Source organism: Galeopterus variegatus, unplaced genomic scaffold (genome assembly GCF_000696425.1).
Source record: "Galeopterus variegatus unplaced genomic scaffold, G_variegatus-3.0.2 Scaffold2218, whole genome shotgun sequence".
NCBI lineage: Eukaryota > Metazoa > Chordata > Mammalia > Dermoptera > Cynocephalidae > Galeopterus > Galeopterus variegatus.
In genome coordinates this window covers 218,728-231,597 of record NW_007728329.1, presented here as the reverse complement: position 1 = coordinate 231,597, position 12,870 = coordinate 218,728, and the positions used below count along the sequence as shown (strand labels likewise).

Here is a 12,870-nt window from a genome sequence, read left to right as displayed (position 1 = left end):
ACAGGTGTACCTTCGACTTGATGATTTCCATTCCTTTGGATATATTCCCAGGAGTGGGATAGCTGGGTCGTATGGTAGGTCTATCTTCAGCTGTTTGAGGAACCTCCAAACCATTTTCCATAGGGGTTGCACCATTGTGCATTCCCACCAACAGTGTAAGAGAGTTCCTTTTTCTCCGCAGCCACGCCAGCATTTATCTTTCGGTGTCTTTTGGATTTTTGCCATCCTAACTGGGGTGAGATGGTATCTCAGTGTGGTTTTGATTTGCATTTCCTGGATGCTGAGTGATGTTGAGCATTTTTTCATATGACTGTTGGCCATTTGCATATCTTCTTTAGAGAAATGCTTACTTAGTTCTTTTGCCCATTTTTTGATTGGGTTGCTTGTTTTTTTCTTGTAAAGTTGTTTGAGTTCTTTATATATTCTGGATATTAGTCCTTTGTTGGATGTGTATTTTGCAAATATTTTCTCCCACTCTGTTGGTTGTCTTTTAGCTCTGTTAATTGTTTCTTTTGCTGTGCAGAAGCTTTTTAGTTTGATATAGTCCCATTTGTTTATTTTTCCTTTGGTTGCCCATGCTTTTGGGGTCATATTCATGAAGTCTGTGCCCAGCCCTATTTGCTGAAGGGTTTCTCCTATGTTTTCTTTAATAAGTTTTATTGTTTCGGGGTGTATATTTAAATCCTTGATCCATTTTGAGTTGATTTTAGTACATGGTGAGAGGTATGGGTCTAGTTTCAATCTCCTGCAAATGGATATCCAGTTATCCCAGCACCCTTTGCTGAAGAGGGAGCAGGACAAAAGTCTTGATTGAACTCCGGAATGGTGGGTCTTTGGCTCAGTAGCTCTTATGACCTTCCTCATGAACTGGAGTTTAATCTTGGGCTCCCTTATTTGCTGGTTGTGCCATTTTTTTTTTTCTTTTTAAACTTTTGGTCAAGAGGATTACCATCTAAAATTGGAGAATCCAAATTAAAACTACATCCTGTCAGTCACATACTGTATTCCCAGCTTTGGCCATATACTGTGTTTGGAAAGTTGACTTTCTATGGTTCCATATCTGATTTTTCCTAATTTAAATCTGAAAATAAATGAGAGAACAGATGAGAATAGAATTGCAGTGAAATTGTCCTCATACATAATGTACCTCACTATTTAGGAACCAGCATAAAGAGTGTCATTTCATGTTCGTTTTGAGGAATCTAAGCCAGTTTTTAGGACCACAGTGTGTTTCTTGAGAAGGAGAAGCAGTTTGTTCATGAGTGAATAGACTTCCTCCATAATGACTACGACAGTGACTTACCAGGCTTCCATGTGTGGTAAACGTCCCGGACATACCACGGCTTAGTTTCAGTTCATTCAGTTCTTCGAGGACATCTACCCTAGGAGCAGCAAGGACATGGCTTGGTAGTTCACGTGTAGAGCTCCAGCTAGGGTGACAGTTCCAGTGTTTCCAAGGCAACGTTAGCATCTCTGCTTCTCTATCTGAGATATAATGATCAGAGAGTTACAGATGCTGTGGGTTTTAATGTCATGCCTCCAGTTACTCCAGTTACTGTTGAGTGGCGGGTCAAGTCCAAAGGTTGAAAAACCTTTGTTTTATTTTATTTCGTTTCTTTGGTTGTAAAATAATAACAACATTTGTTCATTTTATACTCTTCTTAAAAAAAAAATGATGATTTGCCACCAAGTGCTGGAATAATTAAACAATGGTCAACAATAACTTTCTGGATTTGATCTGCCTGCTTTCAGAGAATAGATGCCTGGCTCAGCTCTCATTCCACGTGTGATGTTTTGTGCTTATTTTCTGTTTCGAAGGACTAGGGGTTAATAAATGCAAGGGTTTAGAAGGGAAGTGTTCCAGCCAGCGGAATTGAGGAGCTGGCCCAGAAGAAGCTACGCATAAGGGCTAACGGAGCCCGAACTGTATTAACAACAGGAGATGGCAAATGCGCTTAGAAAAACAAACATCGATTATTTTTAAGCTAAAGTCATAAGAGTAGGATTTGAAATGTTTATGGTCCTTGTGAGGAGTTAAGGTATTCAAAATTATATGAAGGCAAAATTAATGTAATGAAATGAATTGTTTCTTTATAGCCTTTACTGGCCGGCAAAGACGTCGAACATAAGGCACGATCCCTTCGAAAGGACAAGAGACTTAGTAAGGAGAAGAGTTTGGTATAGTAATCCCTCCCCTAGAGCAATGTGTACATAAGCCATGCTACGTTCACAGATCTTTGAACTTCACTCAACTGCTGGGGGCAGGGGCTGAAACTGAGAAAGCTAATGCAGTATTTCATCCAGCGACAGAGATTTCCTGGACGTGCGCTACCTGCTAATCACTGTGCTGGTGGCAGAAACACACAGATGGAAATGACGTGCCCCAGCTCATAGTCCTGCAGGAGAAGAGAGAATCTAAGCAGTTCTTGTGCACTGGAGTGTGTGCTTTATTAGAAATCTCATTCATTCACTCATTCATTCGGCAGTGTTGCTGAGCTCCTCGGGGCAGGCATTGTGCAAGGGCCTAGGTGTTCAATTGAAGACTCGTGTCCCAGGGTTCTCAGCCCTCATGTGGCTGCCTGGGAAGCAGGGAACAGCCTCTTGCAGGAGGTGGCATTTGAGATGGCTTCTGAATGGTGACCGTTTGCCAGGGAGAGGAGGGGTTACGTGTTGGGCAGAAAGATGATCGTGTTCAGGTCATGCAGCTGAGAATGTGCAAGCTGTGTTTGGTCAACACATTGGGCTGGAGTTGTGGGTGTGTGAGAGAGTATTGGCATTAGGATGACGCATCACCAAAACTCTTCATGTTTTGATGATGAACCCGAAGCCTAGATGTCTAAGGAATCCACCCGCACTAACAGACGTGCTTAAAGAAAGGTCTAGGACAGGGCTGAGATCAAGGCACGGTTCGGCAGCAGCTCTCGCTAAGAGATAAGGCTTGTGCCCCTGTGTGTGAAGATTCCTGCATCTCCAAGAGCTGCGTCCACCCACCCTGGGACATGGGCATGCCTCCTGTGCCCTGACAGCCTTCCAAAAGACCACTACCTCAGTATTTCAGCAGGAAAGGAATTGCTGATCACCTCCCAGACAGAGGTAAAGATGTGAAACTGAAATGCAGTAGTGAGGACATTCCTCCCAGGCCAACTCAGTGGAAAGAAGCAGCAATGGGACTTGCTGATCCCTTGCAGCAGACCCAGTCATGAAACCTCAGAGCTTCACATGGGAACCTTGCTCACGGCCCTTGTGGCTAAGGGCCATATGTTGACAGTGACTTACGACTCACTACCACCTGTGTGTTCTGATTGATTTAATCAGAGTAGGTTTAGGTACACGCTGAGCTAACAAATCTTGCAATGCTGTTTGTCTCTCTAGATTACGCTGTTGGTTTGGGCCAGTTTGAGAAATGTTTTATTTAACTTGTAAAATTTCAGTGTTGACAATTGAGTTGTTCATTCCGGGAGACTTGTTCTATTGTAGATTGAAGCAGTAAGACAGAACACAGAGTAGAACTGGCATTAAAAAGGTGTTGGGAAGTATAGTAATCCACCCTTACCTGCGGGAGATTCGTGCCAAGATCACGGCGGATGCCTGAAACCGCGGATAGTACTGAACCCTGTGTAGACTGTTTTTTTGCTATACATACATGCCTGTGATAAAGTTTTAAGTAACAGAGTAATAACAATGACTAATAATAAGATAGGACAATTATCACACTATGCCAGCATCACTACTCGTGTGCTTTGGGGCCATTATTAAGTAAAATAAGATGACTCGAACACAAGCCCTACCGTACCTTAATAATTGATCCGATAACCAAGACGGCTACTAAGTGACTTACGGGCAGCGGGGAGCGTCTGCTCGGGGGATAGGCTGGACAGAGGGTTGATTCATGTCCTGGAAGAATGGGGTGGGAGGCTCAAGGTTTCATCACACTGCTCAAAACAGTGTGCAATTTAAAACTTAGATTGTTTCTGGAATCTTTCACTTGATATTTTCAGACCACAGTTGACACCAAGGATAACTGAAACTGCACAAAGTAAAGCCGCAGATAAGGGCGGGGGGGCTATTGCCATTGATGACTGGAGATGCTGTCTATTCTAGGTAGTAATGCACGTGTGTGTGTGTGTGTGTGTGTGTGTGTGTGTGTATGGGTGGGTTGATATGTGTGTATTATATGTGTGGGTGTATGTGTGCATGTATGCACGTGCATGCATGTGCGTGGGGGGTGTATATGTGTGTGTGTGATTGTATATGTGCATGTGTGTGCATGTGTGTGTGTGTGTGGGTGTATATGTTTGTGTGTATATAGGTCTTTGTGTGACTATATATGTGTGTGTCTGTGTGTGTGTGCATGTGTATTTGTGGGTGTATATATGTATATGTGTGTATGTGTGAATATGTGTATGCATGTGTGTGTGTGTGTATATGAGAGTACTTCAAAAGTTCGTGGAAAAATTGAATTAAAACTAAATCCTTTCATGAACTTTTTGAAGACCCCTTGTATCTCTCCCCTCCAAACAGAATACTATTTTCAAGGTGCTTGAATTTATATTAATCACCATAGAGAGAGGGAAGAATAAAATCCCCCTTAAAAAAAAAAAAAAACAATCCACGCACTTTTCTGTTACGTTTCTTCCTGAGTTACATTGCTGGAGAGTGTCTCGATGGCATGATTTCAGTTTGCTGATCATACGGGGTCACAATAAGCCGCTTCATACAGATGCCACGGAGGTGTGCATTTCACTGAATAAAAAGGTGCTCTATTAGGCCCTTAAATTGTGGTATTTTGTTAATTTTCAAATGGTATCTTATAATAATAGGTCGTCCTTATGTCGCCCTTGGCCTTTTGTTTTCCATCTTGCAGGAACACTGAGAGGCCGTTCCTGCTTTTCCTGTCTTACCTTCACGTGCACACGGCGCTCTTTGCCTCCAAGGAGTTCACCAGCAAAAGCCAACACGGCACCTACGGGGATGCGGTGGAGGAAATGGACTGGAGCATTGGTACGTGGGTCTTCCCTGTGCACGTGTCCCTGTGCACGTGGGCAGCGGCTCCCTGTCTTCCTCCTCCTGTTTTATTTCCTGTGAATTCGTGTGAATTGCTGCCCATGCCTTGATAGATGGCAAACATGTGTGTGGGTGTGTTTACCAAACGTTAATTCTGAAAGGTGGACAGAAAGTATCTTGGGCCCAGTGTGCGTGTTCGCGGTGTCCAGTGGATGCACAGCAGGGAAGTGTGATCTGTGGGCTCGTGCTTCAGGAGATTAGAGGAGAGAAGGAGCCCAAGCATTTGTCCTCGTCATGGCTTATACTATTAGCAATGAGATGCAAATGATGCCATGTCATTAGCAAAGTCACACGAGTGCTGGGTTTCGGGTCCAGAATACCTGCTGCTGGCCACAGGCTCGGTGAGCCTCCCAAGGCAACAGCCACAGAGTCCCCGTCAGATACGCCTGTCATGGCCAGATCCGTGGACCGAGGTTCTGCCTTCTGGAACCCACATTGTTCTTGCTGCATCTGCAGACTGTGAAAATTTCCCTGTTTGTCCTTTCTACCTCTTTCTAAGCAAATAACCATGTTTCTGAGAAATGTGTCATTTTTCAGAGACACTGAGAAACCTTCTTCTGGAGGCTTTGTTTAAAAATATATGTCTTCCAGGTCTGAATGAGATGACCATCAGCATGCTTTTATTTTCTTTTGCCTAGCTAAGCAAGCTTGGGTCTATTCCATAGAGTTCAGGGGAGGCCGTAGTATGTGGGCTTCCCAAAGCACTGGACTATCAGCGGCCTGAACTTCTCGCTGAGTGTCAGTCTTTGCTTTTCCATTGCTAGGTCCATCTGGGCAGAATCCAAGAGGTAAGAGACATTTGTTGTCCAAATGACACCCACCAACCTGACTGCTCAAGACTTGTATATATTTGTTTCCTTTTCCTTTTTCCCCCTTCCTCTCGTTCGTCCTTTCTTTTCGTTTTGTGCATTATATCGATAGTTTCCAGCTTTGAAATCGAGTTGTTTTGGAAATTCGTAAACATTGCCACAGAGTTCTGTTTCTCGGTTTGTTTTAAGCAGCAGGTTGAATGTGGTCACCTACTGTGGGAATTATAAGAAAAGGCTTTGTTTTGTTTTAAATCGTAGAAAGAGCACCCTGGACCCTTGCTGCAGCTTCTAGATCTTTCTTTCACTGTCTCTGTGAATTTGGGAGATGGCTTAAAACTCTATGTCTCTTTCCTATTGTCTGGGTATGAAGAATCCAGATTAGGCAAATTCTGAGTTTCTTTCCTCTCTATCAGTCTGCGATTCTATAAAATAACAAGAGTGACTACCAATGATAAATATTAGCTAGCAAAAACAAAACCAGAACATTCTCCCTAACAAGATTTATAAGTAGAATGCATTGTGCTCAGGGCTGTTACGTATACCTATACAAGCCCACCTCCTGTCATTTTTTTCTTTCCTAAAATACTGCATGTAAATCAATTTACATTTTTTACACCTTAGCATGATTAATCAGTAGAATATATTTTGTAGTGTAAATCAGTGGAATATTTTATCTCTTTAATAAGCATCCTATTTTAATGTGTCAGGTTTCTTATGCAACTATAAGACTTCGCTGGTTGGCCAGGAAGCAAGCTTGTGTTATCATCACACTTACTGATTAATTTTTATTTAATTATTATGATACGTATGCCTGCTGTGACTCATGTAACAGTACAACTTCCAGCGTTGTTCTACAACTAGTTCCCTCTGGAATATTTGGAGAGTATTTTTCAATCTTTGAGATCTGCATGAGACCTTGATATAATATTTATAGATGACTGTGTTCTTCCTTTTTTTTGCCAAAAGATAAAATCCTTGCCCTGAGGCATTACATTCATTTCTGAGAAAGTTTTTCATTGTTTTATAAATCCAATATATCTGAGTGTTTTGAGGAACATTTCTTTCTTCCAAGAAGGGCCTTTTGTTACTACACGGAAGGGGACTACAGCATTCTGAATCATTACGTGGTAAAATAAAAGGGGGATATTTGCTCAAAAAGAAATGCTCTCTGCACCAAGGACAGCAGAAATAAAGGCAGCTAACTAGAAAGGGCACGTCTCAGTCATTCAGAGCATTTTCTTTCAGCATCTTTGAGGACAGCATAATTATATGGAGGGTTTCTCTCTGCACGGAAGGTTTCTGTGTGTCTTGAAAGGTGTACTCATAACAAAGAACCCTTATTGTTGAATTGCCCGCCATGGCCAGTTCCACCCCACGTCATTTTGGTTTATTGCCTTTTTCATAGCTGTGCAATTGCTTTATCTTGTATTGTCCTAGTAACCGGAGAAAGACCGACTCCACAGATATGAGGGGAGGGCTACGCAAGGTGTCCCTCACTAAAAACAAACAGGGGTCTTTAAGATCCTGGAGCTGCTGTGCAAATGTGAGGGGCAGTCAACATTTTTTCTTTTTTAATCATCCCAGTTACTGCCTCAATAGAGAGCTGGACCCACATCTGGCCTGGATGTCACATGGGTCACCTCCCTCTGTGCAGCCAGTGGTCCATTCAGCAGGTAGCATTCTAATCATTTCCATTCCTCAGGAAAGGCAGGTGAGGTTCACAGAAGGTTAAGTACACCCACCGCAGCGGACGGAATTCATAATGGATGAGCAGGTATCCCACCCAGAGCCTGGAGTCTATGCCACTTTATTCCAGTTCTTTCCACATAATAAGGCTGCATTATAGCCATGCACAGTCAACTATAAATCTCAGGGGAAGAGCTAATTTGTTCATTAGTCATGTTTCTTGGATGCTGACCATGTGCCTAGTTGTTTTGGGGGGGGGAGGGGAGATGCACTGATGATAAGACTATTGGTTTCAGGGAACAGAGAAGCTACTAAAGGACTTAAGATTCTTCCAGGGAGTCTTATAATAATGCACGGCAGAAAGTGAAGACCATCCTGAGCATGCTGCAGGTAATGTGCTTGAGTAGTTTGGACAGAGGGTGGTATATGTGGCCAAGGGACACAGCCAGCCGCATCATTTCAGCAGGAGACATACACAATGGAATCCCTTGGGACATCGCAGTGGTCTCGCAAAGTCTGATTTTCAATCCCAATTAATTCTGAAGCAGCCAAGAGAGTGTTGGAGAGGAACAAGTATGTAAAATCATATTGTTCTTAAATGCACGCCAGGCATTTTGGGGTGCATCCTTCTGGCTGGTTTTCTTGCTTTGGAGATGGAATGACATCTATCACAGACATGTGCATGGATAGGGGGGAGAGGAGCAGGAAGGACAAGCATAGTTGTCTCCAGTGGCTTCTCATCTGCAGCACATACCATCGTTGTGATTGCAGCTCTTGTGGGTTAGGCAGAATTTGCATGCAGTCAGCATTTATTTGGAGCCCCAGGCTATTAATAGAACCCCACGAAGGAATCATAAATCAGTACTTGCTTAGGATTATACTAGCAAATTTTGCATTCTTACAAATAGGAATGCGAGTGGAAAACAATAAGGTGAACGATAAAACAAATCTCTGGCTTGAAATCAAACTTTCCTATTGAAAATAATAATAATAATAATAAATTAATAATAATAATAATAATAATTAATAATAATAATAATAATAAGCCCTGCCACTGCTAGGGGTTGGAATCAAATGGTTTCTATAAGAAGATTCTTGCGAATAAGAACAGTGAGTCTTTCTCCTTTGGTAAAAGAAACACCAGCGTCCTAGTGGGGTTCTGGAAGTCTCCATGAGTTTGCTGGTGAATTGCTTGTGATCTCACAAGGCAGCCCTCAGTTTCTCCTTTTTGATTTCTTACCCCCTGGGGCTCTGGACAGTGCCACCACCTGTGGGCATGGAGAAAACAACCTGGAAAAAAAGAAATAAGGGATGAATTCATGAAGGATGCGCTGGTACATGGCAGAGAGTGAATTCCTCTTTACCATGCCTGATATTTGGTTAAGCACATGTCACAACTCAGTGTAGCGGCAATAGCCACTCATTCAACCCCTCTTGATCGATGGAGAATAAATTGGAGCATCTTGTTCCAAGAGGTCAAAATAGTGACAAGAACCTCAAGAGAACTCTGCCAATAGGGAGCCATCAGTATTAGTCTAAGCCCTTCAAATACACAGCATAATTCTAACTGGAGTCTGGCTTATTGGACATGGTTCTAATGGATTATCCATTTTTAAATGGACTCTTTCCAGGAATGTTGGACAAAAATAGTTGTGGGAGTGTGGAATGTAACATCCAATGAATAACCCCTCAGCTAACAGGGTCATTTACCTGCACAAAAGTGCTCTGTAGACGTATGTGCTTATGTAGTGCTTATATAGATGACATCTGCTTTAGAATCCTATAGACCAGGCACAGAGTAGGTGCTCAATAAATAATTTCTAAATGTGAAATCATGAAGGTCAGTTGCCTGATATTTGCAGAGCCTGATCTAAGGTGCCAGGAATTGCTAGGAAAACAGTCACGAATAAGGCCAGTGTGGCTTTCTCCCATATATTTAGATAATGCTCCAACCAGGGGAGCAGATGGGATTACCCTGCAGGAGTGTTTAAGGCAGTTGAGGAGCTTCTAACCCACAATTTATCTCTATCTAAATCCAAGATAGCAGTTTAGAAATCAGCCTTCATGTCTCTACTTCTTGAAAACTTTAAGACCTGAAAAAGCAATGCCCATGTTCTTTGGCCGTTCTTTTCTTCAATATAGAAGGTAGCCTTGACCATGAGACTGTCTTTCCCTTGAGATTCATGTGTCACTTCCCTGTCTCGAATTTCTTAAACCTTCTTATCTTTGATCAATGGGGCCGTCAGAAGAAAACTGGAGAGCAGCCGGAGACTGGGTAGAAAGACTGGGAGAAGAGTGGTCCTGGAATTCAGGGGTGAAGAGCATTTCAAGGAAGGAGCATGAATTGTTATGAGTCCTTCAAGAGACATCGAGAAGGGGTGAAGAGATACAAGTGGATGTGGCTGCGGGTCCTGGAATTCAGGGGTGAAGAGCATTTCAAGGAAGGAGCATGATTTGTTATGAGTCCTTCAAGAGACATCGAGAAGGGGTGAAGAGATACAAGTGGATGTGGCTGCCTCAAACTTTAGAACCGTAGTGGATTGTGGAGGGAGTGATGTTTGAGTTGCTGCGGTCCATAAGGTTGGATGGCTTTTTCTTTTCTTTTATTTTTTTTCTTTTTGTCTTTTCTCGTGACTGGCAACGGATTGCAACCCTCAGTGTCGCGCCCGTACCGGACCGGGACCGGCAACCACGGTCCATAAGGTTGGATGGCTTTTTCTTTTTTTTTTTCTTTTTCCTTTTTGTCTTTTCTCGTGACCGGCAATGGATCGCAACCCTCAGTGTCGTGCCCATACCAGACCGGGACCAGCAACGGGATCGCAACCCTCGGTGTTGCGCCCGCACCTCGCTCAGCCAGTGAGCGGCCGGTCTGTATGTGGGATCCGAACCCTCGGCGGGAGCGCTACCGGGCTCCCAAGCGGCGCACTGTAGCAGTGCACCACCGGGCCAGCCCCTTGGATGGCTTTTTCGAGAGAAACAGAGGAATGTGCCTAAAGGGGTGACTCATTGGGTTGCGTCTGAGTTCAGCTGTGCTGGAGACCATGAGTTGGGTGGTGGCATCGTTATGTGGAATTGTGTAGCCCCTTGGATGGCTTTTTCGAGAGAAACAGAGGAATGTGCCTAAAGGGGTGACTCATTGGGTTGCATCTGAGTTCAGCTGTGCTGGAGACCATGAGTTGGGTGGTGGCATCGTTATGTGGAATTGTGTGATTTTCAGTCCTGTGCAGGGACGGGGAGTAGGGTCACTGAATTGATGGATGACTGAAATTTGGCCAGCGGGAATGTCACAAAAGAAGCCTGGGCAGAAGGCTTTGGAAGGTTAGCAAGAGAATGACTGAGGTGGCAGATTACGGGAGAAGAGGAGGCTGGTGGCCTGGGAGGAGATGGACTGGAGATCCCAACAAGACAGGAGGCAAGGTGTGGGAAGGTTGGCACAAGAGTACAAGTGTTTAAATTCCTGACGTAGAGTATTTCGGGTATTCCCAGGTCTGTGGCATGCGTATGGGATGATGGAAGACAGGTTCCTGGTGTTGACATCCCGGAATTGGGAAGCCAGGGTGTTCTGCGGGTCCTCCATGTGACAGCTCACCAGCAAAGATGCTGAGCTCGGCTGAAGGTCTTCTGGTTATGGCTCATCAGCTGCCTTTGCTTCCAGGGAGGAGATTTATGGTTGGTCAGAGAGAGGGCTGGAAAGTAGAGCTATTTTGCACCACACGTGCATGAACTGAGCCTCCAATATTATCAAACACATGAAACTGAGACCTGACCGTTATTTCAGGGGTTGGTCACCAGCCAACCTTCCAGGTTTTTCACAGGTTTTATGGAATAAGGAGGTTACTGTGCAATCAAAAGCAAGCTGGCATCTGTCGGCTCCACAGCGATGGTGACGGCAGGACCAAGAGCTAAATGCCAAGAACACACCACTGACATCTCCTCATAGCTGTGATGCGTGTCCCACAGGGGTTTGCACAGGGAGGTGATGAGGACCAGGACCTGGAAGCATTTAGTCCTAAAACTCTTAGCTTTTGAAGAAAAACAAGTATATTCCCTGGTCTCTCATTGGCTTCCATGGTGAAGGTTGGGTGTGGTGTGAATTCGTAAACATGTTTCTAATTTTCCTTCTGTTCAACCATGAGCTCCCTGTCGAGCTCAAGTGAAAATAAATAAATAAAGCAGCATGGCGCTGGCTGCAGATGGCTAGGATTTTATTCCGGTTCTGTCTCGCGTACCATGCTATATACTACTTTTGGTCATATATCTGAGTAAATTCCCCATGCAGATTGACTTTGGAAAGTGGAGCTATTAAAGAATGCCAGAAAATACAGTGAGATATATTTATCTGATACAGAGTTGAGCAAGGTCTTTCTAAGCATAAGAGCCAAAGAATAAATAAATCATAAAGGAAAGGATTGCCAGATTTTACTGATATCTAAAATTTCCTAATGTCGAATAAAAGGTGAACATCACCTGAACCAAAAGACCAATGATGAACCAGTTAAAAAGCATTGCAACATCGATATAAAATAAAAACAAAATCCCTGAAATATAGAAAGAGCTTATACAAGGAAAGTAATAAAAAGATAAATATCAGAAAAATACATTGGTTGTACCAATTTATTGTACCAGTTCACTACACATTTTACAGCATTGAGCGTTATGATTCACTTAGAAAATATTTGCTAAAATGATGGAAGAGGACAACTTTTTAAAAAAATTACATGTACCATGTTATACTGATTCCTTAAGAGGTCAGACATTTTTCTTGTATTTTAAAAAAATAATTAAACTACAAAAAAAATTTATTGCCATTTATCAGCTGAGATCAGCACGTTTTCTTCAGCCCCAATATTCTAGGCCAACGTGATGAAGTGCTCCAGCCACCAAATCTTTCATGGGTTTGCCACTGGTACCATATCATTGTTATTCAAGCTTACAACGTATATTTTAAATATTCAGCCAACACTTTTCATTTCTGAATCCCAAGGCATCTATGACACAATGATTAAAACTCAACTCGAGCAAAAAAAGGGCTTTATTTTCACACTGGTGTTTTTCTACATTGGAAAAAATTTTTGAAAGGCTTTAAGTTGTATGTGCATGTGTTTGCACGTGGCATTTTCACATTAAGTTTCTCTTTTAAATCACACTTTAAAAAAATGAGGTTGTAAAATCTACTTAATTCAATAAGTTTAATGTGATGCTAATGCCCCAAAGTGGAAAATTCAGTTTAAAAAAAAAAAAAGCTTTCCTTAACCCCTATCCCCCCCCCCAAATTATATACCTTTTCTTTTTTTTTTTTTTTTTTTTTTTT

General features: G+C 42.8%; 1 protein-coding gene across 1 annotated transcript in view; it reads left to right on the top strand.

Moving 5' to 3' along the window:
- STS (steroid sulfatase (microsomal), isozyme S) overlaps positions 1-12,870 on the top strand; it is a 92,828-nt gene that overhangs the window by 18,558 nt on the left and 61,400 nt on the right. The window contains exon 6 of the mRNA XM_008580952.1: positions 4,865-5,001. Within this exon, the coding sequence (XP_008579174.1) occupies positions 4,865-5,001 (137 nt within the window). The remainder of the gene's footprint in view (positions 1-4,864; positions 5,002-12,870) is intronic.